The sequence below is a fragment of the Empidonax traillii genome, unplaced genomic scaffold (genome assembly GCF_003031625.1).
Source record: "Empidonax traillii isolate 1590-97213 ecotype Southwest subspecies unplaced genomic scaffold, ASM303162v1 scaffold803:size405832, whole genome shotgun sequence".
Taxonomy (NCBI): Eukaryota; Metazoa; Chordata; class Aves; order Passeriformes; family Tyrannidae; genus Empidonax; species Empidonax traillii.
This window is the reverse complement of record NW_020955996.1, coordinates 221,006-240,901: the sequence shown is the minus strand read 5'-3', so window position 1 is coordinate 240,901 and position 19,896 is coordinate 221,006. Positions and strand designations below refer to the sequence as shown.

Genomic DNA, 19,896 nt, shown 5'->3' with positions numbered 1-19,896 from the left:
TTAAAGCAAAGATCTGTTCCCAAAAAAGCTTAATTACAAAGCAAGTGTTCTCGATTACCCAAGCCCATGTTCATGCACATATTCAGCATTACTGGAGATGGTGTGTAACCCAGCTCAGCACACAAACACCTCTCAGCAGCTGAAAAAAATCCAGCTTTTATCCATGAGACTGCACTTCGGGTAAATGCTGCAAGATCCTCTTTGGACCACCCAGAATGTAGGTAGCAATTACTCACAGGTTTTTTTTAAATCTCTCCATTTACACAGCATGCCTACTTCAGATGCTAGTGGGACAGGAGCAAAACCAGGATCTAGGCTCCTTGGATAGGACAAAGTCAGGAGTAGTCTCAATCAGCACAGTTTTCTCTAAAAGATGTAAATATCTAGAATTTCCTGGGAGTTTCCAGAACAATATGAATCAGTACTACTACGGGACAACCTCTGACATCTCTGTCAGTCCTATGGATAAATAAACTGCCTCGAGCTTGTGTGATTTCTCTTCCATTCAGGGAACCAGGACTACCATCAAATCACTAACAATTTCACTCCAGACATTTGAGCCCCATTATCAGCTTTTTACCTTAAACTGCATAAAAATAGCAAAACCCGAAGTATTCAGCTTGTCAGCTGGGTGAAAACAGGGACAACTTCCTGTTTAGAACAGGAATTCAGATACACTTTTGATATTATACTGAATAAATTCCCCATAACTCCCTCCTGCCCTCATGACTGCATGCAGCTCTCCCTCACAGGATGCTTTGAAAGGGCTGAGGTCTAAACTCTTATCTACACTTTCAAAGCACAAAAACTTACTTTATGATTTTTCAGTTCCCTTTAACCACACCGATCTGTGAGGAAGTGAAAGAAGGGAAGGAAACAGAGGACTCTTTGTAGTTGTATATAGGAACTGGACAATTCCCCTAATACGGTACAGGAACTTAGTTTCTGCTAAGCTTCTTACCTGCTCCCACCAACTGGAGAGAGAACTAAACTGTATTTAGAGATCAAACGAGATCTGATACCACAAGGGGCTGCTGAAGTAAAACAGGAAATCAGGAAAGGCTGGGACTGAATGAGATCATATGGCACCAGTAGATGGGAACCTTGAATCACCAGACCCGCATTTTCTTTAACTGCATTTCATGTTAGTGCTATGAAAATGTGGCTGGTGAGAATCAAATGGGAGAGGACAATAGCAGGTCACCATGAGAGCACAAACCAGGACATCTTGGAGGAGTGAAATAGTTATCTGTGAAGGAAGGGGCAGTGAGACATAGAAACTTATGAAACACACTCCTGCAGAAAGGGCTGGGCTCTTTGATTTCAGTGGCTCCCCCTGGAAAGCCTACAGACTCAGTGGGTCTCACAGAAAACCAGTGAGGAACATCATGAAGTGCAGATGCTTCCTATCAGTCCTTTGTGACACACAAAAACCACAGTATTAGGCTTGGAATGATGCAAAAGCCTACACTTGTCTGCACTTGTCTTGAATGCTGAAATTAGACTGAAAAGGCAGGAAAAATGCAATGAGGAAAAAACTGTCCATCTTCTACTACTGCTTCTAGGAATGTTTGCTTCAGATGCTCAGGAACCAACAATAATCCTGGTCTCATAGGGGATACGTCAGTTGATAGGAAGAAATGGCAACAAGAATTCACAGGAAAAGCCATTTTAAAAGCTTAAAATACTCTCTAAATTTGGAAGCAATTTCCCTTACATCTTATTTATTCAGCTAACTATCTCACTGAGAGATACTCCTATCAGTGCAAAATAAAAATTCAGAAGTAATCCACTTACAGTATTTTAAGAAACACTAAGCAATTTAGCCTAATTAAAAACAACTGCAAACCTTTTCTGTGGAGTCTTTCTGTGTACATTACACAGGGCAACAAAATTTGAAACATTCAGTATATTCCCAGCTACAGTTCACCTTGGATGAAGAGTTGTATAAATACCTTTTTCTCGTATACATCTTGCCAAACAATGCCGGCAAAGAATTTGTGCTGCATAATCTCCTTGGCATCATCAGGACCACCGCCTAACCTGTAGGAGGCAAAATAAGTAATTAAATGTTTGAGTACAGTTATTTTTCTCATACAATTTTTATTACAGGGTAGTGAAGAAATTCTGAGTTTATGTAATACGTTTGGGAGCAGTTCTCGCATTTGCTACATGTTTGGTTTTTTGTGCAAGGTCTATTTTAGGCTTCAACACAGTTCCACTCAAAGGTTTAAAAGCACGCTAACAAACAGAATTAGAATAAAGGTCTCTCTCAGACAAACAAAGAAGAAAAAATAATTATCACAATTCAGAAGACCTGCCCTTCAGGAAAGATGCTGTCCTGGGGACCACAGCAGATCTTACAAGTAAAAGGTTTGAGCCACACACCCTTTTCTCTACTAACAAGGGACTACCCCCTACAATTTTCTAGAGAGGAGAGATGCCAGCAGTAAAACCGAATGTGATTTGAAGTGAAAGAGAGACGGGGCTTTTTAAGGCAACCTGATTTATGCAACCTGATTTAAATTTCCATTAAAAAAAACAGTTGACAACTGCAGTGATGATATCACGTCGTATGCAAATCTTTCCTCCTCCCTGGCTTCAGGAAAGCACAAAGGGTGTTTTATTGACTTGAGGTATATCAAGATAAAGCACTTTTATTCCAAAATAAAACTGTCCACACAGCTTATAGATGCAATCAGTTTAGTTGCAGTCTTGAGCTAAGAGATGCTTAAATTTTGCTGTGGAGGTTAAAATGTTCTCTAAAAGATCGAACCACATATCTGCAAGCAAAGGCAGGCACCAAGAAAGCAAAACAGATACTGGGTAATCAGCAGGAGACTCTTTCAGGTAACAAGGTTAAGGTGACGCTCAGGATTTCGAGTACAGGAGGTGTTACCATGTTCACCCAGGCTCACCTCCAGGATCTGCCTGTTCTCTGGTGCCCAGTGCCATGGGCAAACTGAGATATTACCACTGTTACAAGAGCTTGAAATATTGACTCTCCATGGTCAAGGCTAGAGCTATACTGATACAGAAAACAGGGATAAGGCCTGTTCTGTGAGCCCAAAGCCAAGATTCCCAGTCAGGCCACATCCATGCTGCACAGTGTTCAGCCCTGCATGTCCTCTGAGCCACAAGCAGTAACCCCTTGGCCCTAACACATGATTATCTGGGGATAGAGGGGAGAGGTTTGGTTCAAAATAAAATATCAGAGACGATATGGAGGTTGTGTTAAAGGCCATTGAAGTGGTATTTTTACAGCTTGAGACTGCAAGCTCTGGGATGCAGTGTGAAGGTGCAATGTTATTGGGACAGCACTGGATGACAGTTCAGCATGGAAAAGTCAAATACAGTGACACTGTTCACAGTGCCGAGTGGGGAGGAAACCTGGTGCATGCAACTCCTTCAGCCATGCCCAAGCACCGTCTTCAAAGAAGGCACACTGGCAGAGGCCACAGCTGTACCAGAGACACCAAAGCAGCAGAGGTGCCTGACAGTCCAAAGCCCCTGCTTGCTTCCTGGCCCTCTCTCATTCAATGGCACAGCAACCTAAGGGGTTTGCTCCTTCACATTCCTTCAGGAAATGTGCAGTGGAACAGCTCCCCAGTCTTCCAGGAGCAAAGTGCTGGGTGACTCTCTCCTTCCCAAGGTAAGCTCTAAGACCAACCTAAGTTCACCCCAGAGCCCCAGTGGCCAAACCAAGCCTGATGATGGCTCTCCCATCTGCCTGGCAGCACGTTCTACAGCTGTGGAGGAGCCTGGAACAGAGCCCAACTCCAGGGCAGCCCGGGAACAGAAACAAACTCTGTGAGTAATCATCTCTCGGCTGGTTCCCCCCAGGTCCAGCGGCTTTGCCAAGTCTCTACCAGACTCCCTGTTACTTCCCCAGCACAGGTGATAATGGCCGATGGAGAGGGTGGAGTTGATCCTCTTTATCCACAGATGTCAACAGACTGCATGAAGTTCAGGAGTGACTATGAGCTAAGAAGCACCTGAACGGTGTTTTGCAGAAGCAGGCAGGAAGGCTGGCTGGCTGCAGCCATGTACAAGTGCTTTACAGAATATATTATCTAATACGAGCCTTTGTTCCATGAAGGGCAAACACATACTCCAGGAAATGCCAAGAAAAACTCCAGATGCTTTACTTACCTTATAAGAATCTATACTATTAAACAAATCCAGTCAAAGCAAATGGGGAAACGACAGAAACCTCCTGTTTTGGACATGGACTTAATCCAAAACACACTTTTGTTTTCCAGAGTTATTATGAAAGGACTTTCAAGGAGAACAAAATTAAATGGGCAACACAAAAATCATGCTTAAGCACCAGTGAGAATGGAAAGAGCAGCAGGTTTGTCTTTCATAGGGACATGCAATAAATAAAGAAAAATATAGCAGAAATAAGAGCTTTGAAGAGATTCCTGTACAATAGAGTTAAATTCTGTGCACTTAAGTCTTCAGACAGAACCAAAAATACAATAAATAGGATTGGAAAATCAAAAGCTATAAAAATTTACAATATACAAAGAAATGTAACAGAAAGTGTAGAGGCCAAAAAGCAATTTAAATAAAAACAAAGAAACACCTCAAAATCTAAACTTCTGTCTAAACTGGTCTCCTCAAGAAGCACCTGCCAAAAACCTCTGGTTATTCATTCAACTTCTATCTACATTTGAGAGACTTTTTTTTCCCCTCTATTTTAGTTAAATCAAAAAACAAAAATTATTAATAAAGTGCAACATCAATATTACACTGAAACAATTTTCACATTTTAGCTTTTTATGCAACTGTGTATTGCTTTCAAGTTCCATTAACCATTTAATGACAAATGTCTGTGCTCCACAAATCAAGGGCAATCAGCCATCATTCCACAGACGTTTCATGTAGAAACAACTTTTAAAATTTATGTGTTGTTATGTTTTTAATGTATGTATATAATTATAATGTATAAACACACAGTCAACAGTGACAGTGTTAACACCATCCAGAAGATGGCAATTACTGGATCACATGAAAAATACTGTCCATGTGAACAAAAAAATATTCGTCCACGTAAAAGTAAACAGCGCTCAGCAGCCTCGTCCATTCCCAGCTCTTTCAAGAAGAAACCCACAAGCTTCTAGTTTTATAGTTAAGATGTTTCTACAGTCTCTACAGTAAAGACAGCCAGGCTGCAGCGCAGGAAAGTGGGAGCAACCACCTCCACTCTGCCCTGCCAAATAATCCCATCCACGAGCTCGTGCTTTGCCGTATTAGGAGCCACAATACAAATTCTGACTGTGGGCGAATCCCCATCTGAAGAGACTGTCATACGTGGAGGTGACAGATTTCTGTTGTTCACAGACCTGCACGTGCACTACCCTCATCTGAGAAGACGGACGCAGTTTTAGGCCCCACTTCTGCTGTCATCCTGTCTTCACATGATTTGTCTGAGTCACCCCTGCCCCCAAACCCGGTTTTACAACAGTACAAACATACCCACCAGGCTCAAGAAAAGCAGCTCAGGAAAAGCTATTGATGTTCACCAGCTCCAAGCACACAGACATGTATTTCTCCTTTTCTGATACAGTCAAGATGGAAACTAACATTATACTATAGGCTCTTACCTTCAAAGGCCTCTAATAGTCCCAGGGAAGGATCTGGGAACTGCATCTACAGCACTTTCCTGTGACTGGCACTATCAGCACAGAGAAGCTCTGGCTGGCTTTGGGAACAGCATGATTTGATGACTCCAGATTTGGAAGGAAAAGGCCACATTCTTCCTTAAACCCTGTTCACAGAGTCTGTGAGGGCTTTCTTGCTCAGAGATTAGGACTTCTGGAAAGCCTAATGCAGCTAACTTCCAGCTCTGTGTTGAGCCTTACTTCCCTACTTCTTCATTAACTATATACATGTGACACAAACACAGTAGATCCAGAAGCACTGAAAAAGTCTCCACTCTCCAGTATTAGTAATCAAAATGAGTCATGTTTGAAGATGCTGAAGCTTGGGAAGTCTCTAAAATACTGGTTTCTAGAAAGCTGGGAGAAAAATCTCTTTAAATCTGCCTTTTATGTTTTTCTCAGCTTCAATTTAGATCTCTGTGGGTGAATTGTTTGAGTTTGTCCAAATCGCTTTGGACAGAACTGAGATAGGCTAAAATTACCGTACCCAACAGCCAAGTCTCAGTCTCTCTCAAGCACCTGGTGAAACACAAAGACTTGATGAACACTTTGCAGTTGAACTGATATGCAGGGCACAGGAGCTGACTCTGGAGGCACTTTTGTACTCAAGGAGCCATTTCAGAGTAAACATAAACATTTGTCATGTGTGGTTCCAAAAATTTGCATGTCCACAGGGCATCAAAGTCTGCTGTCCAAGAGGACCAGCTGTTCAAGGTTATCTCCTCCTGCCGGCCACCAGTGTAGTTGGGACCACCTCCAGACCCCTGCATTCCTGTCACCTGTCACTGCATTCCCTGCATCAGTGTCACCTCTAACTCTTCCAACTCCAGCAGACGCTGTGTGGGCTACAGACCTACCTGTGTCTGAGAGCAAGTTTGCTCAAGAGCCATTTAACCTTCCCATAGTGGAACATCACAAACAGAGGACAACATGGACACACAGTTTAACTCCTTTCACAGGGAAAAAAAACCCAAGGAGTTTGGTTTTCATACAGGAAAAGACTTGATTGACTCTGATATTCCTGAGCACCTGTGGCCAAAATTGCGCTCTAGATGTGGAAAGAATCACCACGGCTAGGAAAAAATGAAGTACCAGATCTCTGTGTGGCTGCAAGAACTGATTACCAGGTCCCAGTGACTTTCAGCTCTCCAAAAGCACAACCACAATTCTGGTTGTAAAGTCATAAAATCTTTGAACAGATGTTTGTGAAATGCTACATCTTCTCCCTTCTTGAGTGGCAAGGGCCAACAGCACCACAGACGACAGAAGCAGGTGAACAAACCCCGTCTGAGAGAGGCTGAACAACCCTGACAGGGAGCACCAAAGCGTGTAGTGAAAACACACCATCAAAATTCAGATAAAACCATTCCTGAACTTCTCTCAAGTTAAAAACCTGCCAAGATTCAGAGCTTGTGAGACACTGCTGATTACAAACCCACCCACCTATCTGAACTCAGCCCATTTACACAGAGCGCTCTGATCCATGCCCGCTTCCACAGGCTGCAGTTTCCACAGCCAGAGGAAGAATAATGAAAGTTAAAAACTTTGTTGTTTTATGTGTGAAAAAATGCTCTGATTACCTCCTTTTGTTTGATCCATGTCACAAAGCAGCAAAGGAGAATTTCAGGTCACATTCACAGGAAATATTTACAGAATAGATTTTTTTCCTTCTTAGGAAAATTAGGGCTCACATTACAAGATTAATAAACTTCTATCAATCCCAAAAGAAACTTCAAAATTCCTTTTCTCTTAGAAAATGGATTTCATATGACCAAATTTAGAAAACAGCCATGATTAAAAGCAGAATGCAAATTACTGTTCTTCACATTTTCCCCATATGCCTGTGAGTTTGAGACTAAGCAGGTATGACGAAACACAGAGTGCTAACCCTGCTTCTGTATACCTAGCTCAGGTACAACAGGTCCTTTTTAAGATTTAACTCACTGACACAGATCACAATTCCTGAGATCCTTGATATTTAAACAACCCTCATCACTGAGCTTCATTATATCAACCTTTACCAACGTTGGGGGTTTTTCTGATGATGATTTTACAGGAAGTGACAACATCTCCCAGTTTCATTTTTCTCATGAATTTGGCCATCTCCTCCATCCCACTCTGAAGTGCACCAGCAGTTACTAAATGCTGTCAGTTCTGATGCTTTCTGCCACAGACAACTTTACAATCATACCAACTTCTGCCCACCCCAGGGCTTTATGAAAGAGGGGACTTCTGCTGAATTACACAGTGGCTCCCCAAAGCACCATCAAGGTGCCAATGTCAACCAGACTACTGCACATTATTTAACTTTTCTGTGAATGTATTTTTGTAGCTCTCTGGCTGGTTTTCGCCGATATGGTTCCATGAGCTCACTGTGAGTCAACTACCGAGTATGCCAGGCTCCCACCCCAGCACACAGACCACCCAGAAAAGAGAATGTAACGCTACAAGGGCAGGATGCAGGACTTCTACCCCTCATGCTTCCAGGTCAATTCCCTCAGCTGCCTGAAACGCCACAAAGTGCCAGGGATTTGCCAAATCACAACTTCAGTTAAAAAGTTGCGGAACAGTGATTGCTGAGAGACCAGTACTTAAGGACAGTTCGTGATCCAAAAAGCTTGGGAAGCACCAGTGTAATTAGGCATAATTACAATAAGGCATGTGTGCAGGCCTGTCTAGTCAATAGTTATTTCTATCAACAGCATGAAAATCATCTGTCCAACAGATCAGAGCAGCGCTGCTTCCAAGCCTGCAGAAGATGCATGTGAAGATGTGGCTATTTGTATAAAGTGAGCATATTGTGGAGTAATTATTGGCATTGGGAAAATCTTGTAATTAGAAACGAGTGGGCGTTCTTTGTTTGTCAACAAACTGCATTTTGGTTCATCAGAGATGCTCCTTTAAGAACAAATTGCAGCAGATGCTGCTTGTGTTTCCAATGATTGAAAAGCCCCACCTGAATAAGCTACAAAAGGGTCACAATCGCATTTAACCCAGCACTTTACTGGACAGGAATCCTGTTGGCAGGGGCTGCAGCCAGGCTCACAGAGCACAGTGCCTGGGGGGCTGCTCATCAATTACACAACCTTCTCCTGGAGGTCCCCTCGCAGGCGCCGGCTTCAGGAGGGGGGTGCAGCTGTTGCCACCTTGTACAAGGCTGGCCACGTTCCTGGCTGCAACTGTGCCCCGTTCCCCACGTCACTGCCAAGCTGAATCCTCCAGCAGTATAAACTGTGGATTTGCGTTACAAGACCTACCAACAGGATTTTCCATCAAAAATAGTGATGGAAATAGCCTACAGTGATGACAGAAATCGTTGTTACAAGTATCCGTGTACCAGCAAAACCCCCTTTCCTGCTATGTGCACACACGTGCACAGAGACTAAACAAACACCAGAAAGCAAACGGGAATACTCTGCCTGCACCTCACATGAAAGATTTCCTATTTGGGGTCCATTTACGGTGGAAGGTTCAGGACAGGAGATCAGGGGCAGTCACAATATTATTTGTTTTAAAAATGTCTGGGTTGACAAGATGGCAGGTTTTTAAACTGATGTTTATCTTTGTGCGAAGGTCAACATCCTTTTTGGATCTAGTTCTATATTGTTTGCTAGCCATTAGTGGCTTAGGGTTTTTTGTTTTCTTTTGGGTTTGTTTTCTTCTGTTTTAAAATCAAGAGTTATTTTTTAAATAATACAGCAATTAAAAAAAAACATAAACAAAAGGACGAAATAGGAAAAGTCAATTGAGCATGGTTTAAACTCCACCACAAACATGGTACAAACACCACCACCTACTGTCCAAAGCAGGATGCTAAATCACTGGCACAGATTCAAAGAAAAATTTCAGAAAAGGGACAGCAGTCTCAGCTGGGACAGAAGGTGAAAATATTTAGTGCAGAGCAGCTTGCAACCCACAGCAGCCACTGGATTCGTTATGACCAAAGGTAGGCTTAACTTCCTTTTTCCCAAGCTATAGTTTTGCTTAATGGCAGCCAAGCTACTCTGAAGTTCAGCACCAAAGCTCCTTCATGTCGCTATTTGTGGTGTCAGCTCATGTCAAAAGTTAAAAATAAATGAGTAGATCCACTTTCTCCACCTTGTTGGATGATTGCTTTAAATGGATTAGAAATAAAACCACAATTTTGTCAGAAATACCTTCCTCAACTTTTAAATAAAGAAAAATATCTGGCATGCACACATGCAATAGCCCAGTACTATTTTCAATTATTTTGCAGTTATAACGATAAGGTTATTTCATATGGGAGCATAGAAATTGTTAGTCCTAAGTCACCTGTCTCACAAACAGTTCCCCTTCATTCGCATGCCTCTCCATAGCACAATAATTGACTTCCTTGTGAAGCCTGTAGCAGAATTTTTCTGTGGCTTTTTTGGTATTTCTGAGGGCACAAATACTTAGATTCTGTGCAACCACCGAGCAACAGTCTCACCTTTGCTTAGGATCTTTCTTCAGCAAACCTGACAAGAGAGATTTTGCTTCAGGTGACAATGTGCGTGGAAATCTGATCTCCTCCATAAGGATGAGTTCAAAGAGCTTTTCGTGGTCCTGATTGTAGAAAGGGAGCCGGCCACACATCATTTCATACATCACAACTCCTAAACCCCACCAGTCCACTGCACGACCATAGTCATTATCTTCCAGAACCTGCAGAAGGCAAGGAAAAGGCTTTAGAATAAACTCCCAAACAAGGCATGAACACAGAATTTAAGAAGCAAAATTTACCCCAGCAAGTCCATCTTACATGACACAGCTGAACCTACCAGCAAAGTACTTGCAGAGTATCCACGTTAAAAGGACTGGCATCCATGCTCACCATCCTAGGTGAGCAGAATGGGGGAAAGGAGGCAGCAGGTATGTTACAGCAGTCTCCTTCTCTCCTTCCTCCCACCCTCCCTCACATTATGGTCATGATAAGCACAACCTTTGAAAGTCCAAAGGCCAAGAACTGTTCTCACATTACATTACAGAGCCAGCTGTTAAACTCTCACTTATTCATCACAAACTGTTCCACATGGGATCCAAATTTTTAGAAAAAAAACAAACCACCAAGGAGCCTGTATGATGAGAAGACATTGTCAACCTGTTCCTTCACAAACGACAAGCCAAACATATCCATCACCTTCATATCATCCTGCCCACCCCCAAGGGTGGCTCTGCACATCCTAAAAGACCACCCACAAATACTCAGTGACTGATCTACATTAAACACTAAGAGCCAGAACACCACTCCTAACATTTGACCGGCTGCAAGGCTGTAAAACGGCAGCCAAACTGTCTGGAAATGTTTCCCCTCCACCCCTTTGCCCGGCTCTAAAGGCACTCCTGCCTCTGCTTAGAGGGCTGCAAACCCAGGAGCTGTCAGTGGGGTGGACTTTTGCCAGGTCTCACAGCAAAAATAAGCCCAGCACAGTTCATTCTTCTCTTCCCCTGGGCAACTTCTACCTAACAAACCTGCAGCTGGTGAAGGGACTCAGGACCCCAGCAGTGCCCTCCACCTCTTCTCGCTTGGGAGAAGCCCTATCATAGTGCCTTTCTGATCTTCTACACAGTGGGTTGTTGAAGGGAGCAGGGAGAGTTTTGTGCCTTGTGCAGTGGATGTTACAAGGATTTCTCTAGACTTGGTGTCTCCTGTGCAGTTGTCTGTAGCTGACACCATGAGTCTCATGTTCCAGACCCTGTCCTCAGGTTCTAGTTGTCATCTTTACTCCTTTCACGGGTCTGCACTGAGCTGCTTACTCTTGCTAAGAGCACAAACCACAGCTGAACCACCATCGTGTTTTCTTGCTGTGTGGTGTCTGTGTGAGCTTTACATCCCTGCGATTCAGAACACTTTACACTCAAAAGCAAAAAGGTGAAAGGGCCAAACAAAGTTGACTCGAGTTTAACAAAAGCAAGATCTGAACCTCTTACAAAGCTTGATAAAGGTTTTGCAAATAAATCGGGACACTTCACGTAACAACTGTTTGCACTCTGCCTCTCCGTATTCACTAATTATTCCCCTTAATTATCTGAACGAGGGAGAGGGCCTGCAGCAAAAATCAAAAGGTTGCCAGGTATTAGATTACCCCACGTCGGTCTATTTACAGCATCCCCGGCCGTATGATTCACACCAAACGACAGCTGGCTGTGCAGCTGCCCCGTACATGTATACGGCCGACACAGCTGCCGGCCGGACAGGATTCCAGGAGCCGGCCCTGTCCTTCCCGAGGCATGGCAGCCCTTCGGCTCGCAGGAGATATTGTGTGACAACGCAGTTACCGCTCTCTGAGTCACCCCTGTTCAATAAGCGCTTCCTGTTCACACTCCCCTACACTTGGCTTGCCTAAAATAAAACAGTCACAGGGCCTCCAATTTTTATTTTTTAAACTGCCGCACCAGAGATGCAATAGGAGAGACTGAAAGAGAAAGAAAACCACAAGGGCCTTTGTTGTGCACTTAATAAATGCCACAGGTGCTTTCGAAATGCAGTAAACACCTCAAATGTTACTGAAGTAAGTGCATTAATACTCTGTATTATAAGCTAGATTACTAAGTGCAACGCTTCCCTTCACCTGCATTAATTCTAAAAGAAATATGAAATGCTTATTTCTTCAAAGTTCTTTATCGCAATGAGCATACCCTCATATTAGTGACTGCGTGAAATAGAGCAACGGTGTATCAAAAATATACCGTAACAAAATAGATATTGCACTCATCCACAATTTACTGAAACACACCGGATAGCTGGGGAGCACTGAAGTAGCAAGGTCATTTCACTTAAATTAAAGGATCATCATTTCCTGATGAGCAGCTCTGGACTGCTGTGAGACTGAATTTGAAAGAGAAGACAGAACAGCTGTAAACATCACAGCCATTGATGCATCTGACACATCAAAGTTGACATGGTTCAGTCACTGTCATCCATGCATGAGATTCCAGTATGAACCTAAAAACAACGATGCAACAACTGTACAGACACGCTGCTGTGCTGGACTCGAGTTACAAATGCGGACAAGAGGATTGAGACCCCTGCTTTTAAGGATGTCTGACCTCAAACGCATGGAATATCGCTCGCCGCACAATTTCCAGATTTTTTGCATGCTATCAACCAGATGACAAAAGCCTCCAGAATTTAACACTTCAACTCACAGATGGGGTTTGCAAGTAAGGGAGAGAACTGGGTTAATCAAAAGGATTTGTCCTTCAGGGTTTTTGGATGGGCCAACTCATCATAAATATTAAAAAGAAAAAATAATAGCAAATAACATAAGAGAAAGAAAAACACAAAAAGCCTGCACAGGGAATTCCCACATTCCAAGTCAGGAAAAAACAAAACCAAAATAATAAATATTTTTAGCCTCCACAAAAAACCGTTGATGAGAAACTGAAGTTCAGCAACTGATTTTTTGAGGGAAGCTAAAATAAAAGCTATGTTTATGAATAATAAACACTGCATCATGCTGTTAATTACTCTCTGCATCAGTAGATCTCAAACTGTGGTGCATGGACCCCAATTTAGATTCACTGAAGACTTCTGGTGATCCATGGAAAAGCTGGCAGTTATCATGAAATTGGCTCCACCTCCTTGCTGCAAGCTACTTTGACAGGTGCCCACGTTCTTCATTATTACAAAGAGACTGGAGGCCCTTGAAAGCAGCTGGGAGTTAAAAAACAACAAAAACCAAATGAGCCCCAAGAGCACACTGCCACCACTATGCAAGCAGAGAGCACAAAAGCACTGATCAGCAGAGACACCAGCTCTCAGCAGAAATATTCCTCCTCCACTTTGGTTTTCCACACTCTGTACTCCTGCATACTGCAACTCGAGGCAGGTTTGCAATGCCCAAGTCTCCCAGCTCAGGGAAGGCTACATCCTGGCTGTGTTGACAATATATAATCTGCCAGCGGCCCAAGACTTGCTTCTGCCTATGCTCTGAGCTGGATGGAAACCAGCAAAGCCCCCACTGCAAGGGAAGCAGCCCTTGTGCAAGGCACACCACGTTAGCTTGGGCTCTGTGCCCCACTAATGCAGGGAGTCTGCTTCCAGACAGCTCAGAGCGTGGGCAGAGAAACCAGCGCCTGCCTGTGAACCACCGTGTGTACACGTATCCTCTATAACACAGCTCCACTTTTGATCTGCCCGTAACTAACTCACAGCTATAACACCACCTGTGTTGCACAACTCCCGGAGTGTTTCCAGGAGGAAAGCTGCAAGAACATATTTACATTTACAAAAAAAAAAAAAAAAAAAAAAAATTGCACCAAAAAAAAAAAAAAATCCCCCAAACATACCATTTGGGGACTGAGATCCCCTGCCTGGATTTAATTCCTCTGAAATTGGAACATTCAAATTAACACTGAGAAATATCTCGTCTTTTTATAGTCATAAAACAGTTGGCACTTTTAATGCATACCATGTTAAATACTGCAGAAAAAGCTTGGTCTGTTCTTTTTTTGAACACATGTCACCTTATACTGTCCTCAAAGAGTAAAAGAATTGGACAATACCTTTACTTCTTAAGCAAAGTCCTGTTGATAGCTTTCAAATAGGACAACACACACCATACTGCAAAACAAGTAATCTAGTATATATTTGAAGTGATTTAAAAGATTTTCTTTTAAATTACATATTAGATTACATACAAGAAACCAGCACCGTTCCAGTAAAATGTAAATACCCCCTAAAGTGGATGGAAGATACTACTCTGATGAAAAATTATCACATATTGTTACGCTAAAGATACGTTCCAGATCATGATGAAAAAGGAGTCTCAGTACGTGTCACAGCAGTCAGCGCATGAACACATGATGGCACAGGAATTATTCTGTATTCTTACTGCTATCATGGACAGCAAATGAGAAGGTAATTTAACACAACAGACAACATAAACATACCTCCGGCGCAAGATACTCTGGAGTGCCACAGAAAGTCTTCATTGTTGCTCCATCCTTGATGCCTTCTTTACATAGTCCAAAGTCTGTTATTTTTATGTGTCCATCTTTATCCAGCATAAGATTTTCCAGCTAGAAAGAAAATCCAAATTAAAGACATGATTACATATATAACATGCACTGCTCCTGAGCAGGTCAGTGAAAGACACGAATTTCTGCAGATCAGTTTTGAACCCCATTCTCACTGGGGTCGGAAAAACAGTAGCTGCCAAAGCATGTAGAATGTAAATATACATTTGTAATACTTTCCTTAGTTCTTTAGGGAACATTAGGCAACTAATTTGCAGTCTTGGGGTAACCAATGGTATAAACAGAAAGAATGCAGAACACAGACATTACATTTAGCTTCTACAATATTATCCCCAACAGAACACCAGTTATTTTGAATAGATATTAAGTATTCCCTCCTCACACAACTTTATCCCTGCTTTTGCTGTGATTTTATGAAATAATCTGTACCAGTATATAATAGCAAATAAAACTGAAATCATTTGCAAGGCTAAGGAACCACTTCCAAAGAGACCCTTTAAATGAGAATCACTATATGCATTTACTCAGTACATGGTATTCATCTTAGCTTGGGCCATTAATTTTTGAGAAAGCCACCCAGGTATCGGGTTTCCACTGTGTATAAATAAAGTGCATTTTCAAATGAATCACGGTGATATGAGAGACAAAATCCCAGCAGAAATCCCAAAATTACTTTGACATAGCCTGAAAACATAACACAGAATGTCCATTCTAGATTGCTCCTAAATAAACTACCAGTATACCCTCACACTCTCCTGAAAACTCTTCTCAGGAAAAAAGAAAACGCTACCGTTACAGCTTTCTCAAGGATTTCTCAAATTTGTTTGCCCTGAGATATCTTGTTTGGTTCGGGTCTTTTTTCCCCCTTCTGTGCTCACCAAACAAGTAAGTAACATGAAGCTCAGGCAATTTTCTTTCTAACTGGAAGCAGGTGCTATGAAGATAGTGCTGTGAGCACACTGCGAGGAAGGGCAACATTCACACAGTGTGAATCTGCATCTATCTGATAAGGCCAGGATTATGTTCCACTGTGCAGGAGCACCAGCAAAGTTGCTCTTAGAACATAAGCAGGCAAGTGAAAATGAAACCCAAGTAGCCCAGTACCCCTTCCTGTTTTCTGAAATGCTGCCCCAGTGTCCCAATAAATGCCTCATACAGCCTCTTGGGCTATGAAAGTGTATAGACATCCTATAAAGTCACACCCAACAGCTGCAAAAACAGTTAGGATAAAGTTCAGTCAGGAAAGCATTTCTTAACAGTTTGGGTTCATTTGCTTTTGCTAACAACAAACAAAAAGCCAAACCCCCAAACTCTATGAAATTATTTCTCTACATACCTTCAGATCTCTATAAACCACATTCTTCTCTGAATGCAGGTAATCCAGCGCTGAAACAATCTCGGCTCCATAGAACCGAGCTCGGTCTTCAGAAAAGACACGCTCTCTTGATAGATGGAAAAACAACTGCAAGAACAGTAATTTGTTTAACTTTAGATGTTTCTGAGTTATGTCTTGCACTTTGCAGGACATCCTGCTTGGAATGTGCTATTACCTAAGAGAAAACCCCTTCCCCCTCTTCACCCAGCCACGTTCCCAAATGTGTTAAAAAGCACCATAAATAAAATGATTAGACAATTGCATCTCATATTCACAGATGCACACTGATAACCAGTTCATGTGCTGCAGTCTTGTATGTTCAGAAAATTATAGAAACTCTTTTTGACTGAACTACAATTACATATTAAAACTACAGCATGATTCAGAGAAATGTTAATATTCTCACTTTTCCTTCTTGATTGTAACAGTAGTTAGCAGTTTCTACTTCTCCCTCCAAAGTAACATATGCTCACAATATTCATTAAAAAGTGTTAAAATTTGTCTGAAGAAAAACTAGAAAGCAACCTTGCCTTCTTGAACTTCTAAATGTCAGATTACAATATACTGCTGTCATGTAAAGTAGGAACCTACGCCCAAAACCTCTATGTTCTAAAAATGGAGTTGAGAAAATTAAGAGTCTTAATTTTTAATATTAGTTAAACCTGCAAGCAGCTCTGTTTAACTGGGACAACTTGGATTAATTAGAATTGCAAACGTGGACCTCAGCTAAATAATGTCAAGCAGAATTAGTAGTAGTACAGGAAAATCCTAAAGTATTAAACATTATTATATTTCCCTTACCTCCCCTCCATTTGCATACTCCATAACAAAACACAAGCGATCATGTGTCTGAAAGGAATACTTTAAAGCCTGAAACAGATTTAAACCAAGACTTAGAAGACGGATCATAGTGACAATTACAAAAGCATTTTTAATAGATTTTCAGAAACACACATGAAATTTTCTGTTTTAGCGAACTTTTTGTCCTTGAGTTTTATATCATACCTACACTTTCCTCTTGCATCTGAGGACTGATTCACTGCCAATTCATTTCATTAAATAAATTTAACTGAACATTAAATCAATCCCTTGCAGAAGCTATCAGCACCTATAAAGCTGTGAAACAAAGTCCTGGCTCATTAGCAGTGGCACAAAATGTACAAACAGTGGCTGCGAAGTTTCCTCCTCAGGCCACAAGTTCCCACAGGCTCCACCTCACAGACAAGAGGCCCCAGCCAAAGCCCAGAGCACTGTGTTTCACTGCACCAGCTACAGGTCCTCTTACATGAAACACGTGTATATTTACACACACCAGCCCCCTGGTCTCTGCCCTGCTGACAGTCTGCCAGAGGATTGCGCAACACTGTTGATACCAGTTTGTGAGCAATTTGCAAAAACAGACTGGATGGAGGGTGTGATGGAGTGTCACAAGATGCCTTTGTATAGTCCTGTCACATGTGTTCCCGTGGCAAGAGTAACATCAACTTGCTGGCCGTAGTCTTGAGATTTTTGGTCATAACCCACAGCATCACAGAATACCCTGAATTGGAAGGGTCCCACAAGGATCAGAGTCCAACTCCTATCCCTGCACAGGACAACCCCAGGAGTCACACCATGTGCCTGAGAGTATCGTCCAAACACTCCTTGAACTCTGTCAGGGTTTGGTGCTATGCCACTTCCCTGGGGAGCCTGTTGCAGTGCCCAACAACCCCCTGGGTGATTATTAATTTTCCTAATAACCAACCTAAACCCAGTCTCATAGCTGACTTCAAGAGACCTTGTTTTGGGTTTTTGAGTTTATGAAAGAATTAAGGAGAAAATATCACATGTGGTATCACTGTCTTCATTATTAGGGATGACATTTTTAAACTACTCATATTACTGCAGAGAAAGGGAGGATCAGGTTTTAGACATTCATGATTACACTCAATACAGCCAATATTTACTTCCAGAGGTCACACTTAACAGGGCTTAATTCCAGTTAAGCCCTTGTACCTGGCCAAAGGAAACAACCAAGATCCTATACAGTCTCTTGGAGGGTTTAAGCAGTTGTAAACAATTCAGAGACAACTTTTAATAAATATTAGAAACAAAATCTTGAGATGAAACTCTCATATCTGAACTCGGCACAGAGAGATTGCTGGCATTGAAAGTCTAAACTGAGAGTATGGTTTGATTATGCAGCTAAGCCAATCCAAAAGGAAAGCAGCAGTTAAAGCATGGTCCTGCTCTTCCCTGCCCCATTCCACATGCTCCCACCACTATCCTTTGGCTGCCATTACCAGTGTTCTGATTCCACAGTTTCTGGGAGCTTAAAAAAACCAACAAAGACAAAATTAAAGAGTTTTTCCCCCACTGTATCTTCCTGAACTTGTTTGTCACAAGATCAGGGTCACCCTGATCTCTTCTACAAAGAGAAGACCAAGCACTTGGAGGACAAGGGAAGTAGATATTTCTCTCAGAGACAGCAAGTCATTAAATGGGTGAGCTGTAAAGTCAAACCACACCCTGAAACCCTGTCTTCAAGAGGCACTGAGGACCTGCTCTGCAAGAATCAGAAAACTTCAAGTATTTCAATTTGTGCTCCCCATAAATGGAAAGGGTACAAAATACACAGCCACTCTGAAAACACAGATCTCAGATGCATTATATAAGTAAAAAGAGAACAAACGCAACCACACAACAGGGAAAGCCTTGTTTGTCAGGATGTCAAGTAACACTCAGCAGAGGCAGAAATGCTTACTGTTAGGAATGGATGCCGAGAGTTCTGTAGAACACGGTTTTCTGTCAGCGTGTGCGCTACTTCATCCTGAAACACGAGCAGAAGGAAATCAGCAAAGCAGTTCCCCAGATCAGGGCTCCATGTAAAACACTAACAGAGCAATTATTTACAAGTACTCTGAGAATCCTTTGCATGACTTCACCAAAGGCTGTATCAAGGGCAAACCACATCCCCAGGTTTCCCATCTACTCACCTTTGCTACAATAACTTCCTTCTTCAGAATTTTCATAGCGTAATACCGTCCAGTTGCTTTTTCTTTAACTAAAATGACCTTTCCAAAAGTGCCTTTTCCCAGTAGTTTAAGGTATTCAAATTCATTCATGGTCTGTTAATGATACAGACAAAAAAGAACTGAATTACATGTGAACTAACAAGAAGTATATTATTCTCAGAGCAGAATTGCTCCTTCATGTGAGAATGTATCGCATATGTTACACATGTGTCTTTTCATTAATCCTTTTGTTTTGCAGAATTCAGGAGAAGAAATGATTCTTCCATAAAAATGAATGCCAGTGCACTCCCAAAGATAATCAATCAAACTATTTAGGGAAAACCATAAGCTTTCAATTAACTGAACGCTCTTTTGCATGACAACACTCAACTGTGCAAGTAACACTCGAAATATTATTACTAATCCAGACATTTTGACCTCTTTGTCAGTGCAGACACTCATTAAAAGGCACATGCTGCTCTGATTCCAGGGATTAAACTCACACCTTTTTTCTGATGTTCCCCACATCTCTGGGAGGGTGCTTTTTTGTGCCTCACTGAGCTTCACTGAACAGCACAAAAACCACAGGACAAATAACTGCCTCAGAGATTAGCTATGTTGCCAATAGGGCAACAATCACACAGCCCACGCCTCAGTTGGGGAAAAAAATTAAGATATTTTAAACAGCAAACTTCCTCAATAGTCTTCCCTAGAACCGGCTCAGGAGACTTCCCACTAACTGTTCAGTACAGCTGATATCACTACTTCAATTATCACCCTACTAACATATCCAGGGAGAGACAGTCACTGTTTCAGAATACATATATTTGACCAACATTTGACCAATATTTCTCATTGCATTTCTACAAGAGCTGCCCAG

General features: G+C 42.0%; 1 protein-coding gene across 3 annotated transcripts in view; it reads right to left on the bottom strand.

The window, feature by feature from the left end:
* Positions 1-19,896, bottom strand: part of AKT1 (AKT serine/threonine kinase 1) — a 74,299-nt gene that overhangs the window by 5,072 nt on the left and 49,331 nt on the right. For all 3 annotated transcript variants that reach the window (XM_027901635.1, XM_027901636.1, XM_027901637.1), the window contains exons 6-12: positions 18,999-19,130; positions 18,767-18,832; positions 16,825-16,893; positions 15,985-16,110; positions 14,562-14,690; positions 10,117-10,331; positions 1,956-2,043 (exon numbers count right to left, since the gene is read on the bottom strand). In XM_027901635.1, coding sequence (XP_027757436.1) covers positions 1,956-2,043; positions 10,117-10,331; positions 14,562-14,690; positions 15,985-16,110; positions 16,825-16,893; positions 18,767-18,832; positions 18,999-19,130 — 825 coding nt within the window. The remainder of the gene's footprint in view (positions 1-1,955; positions 2,044-10,116; positions 10,332-14,561; positions 14,691-15,984; positions 16,111-16,824; positions 16,894-18,766; positions 18,833-18,998; positions 19,131-19,896) is intronic.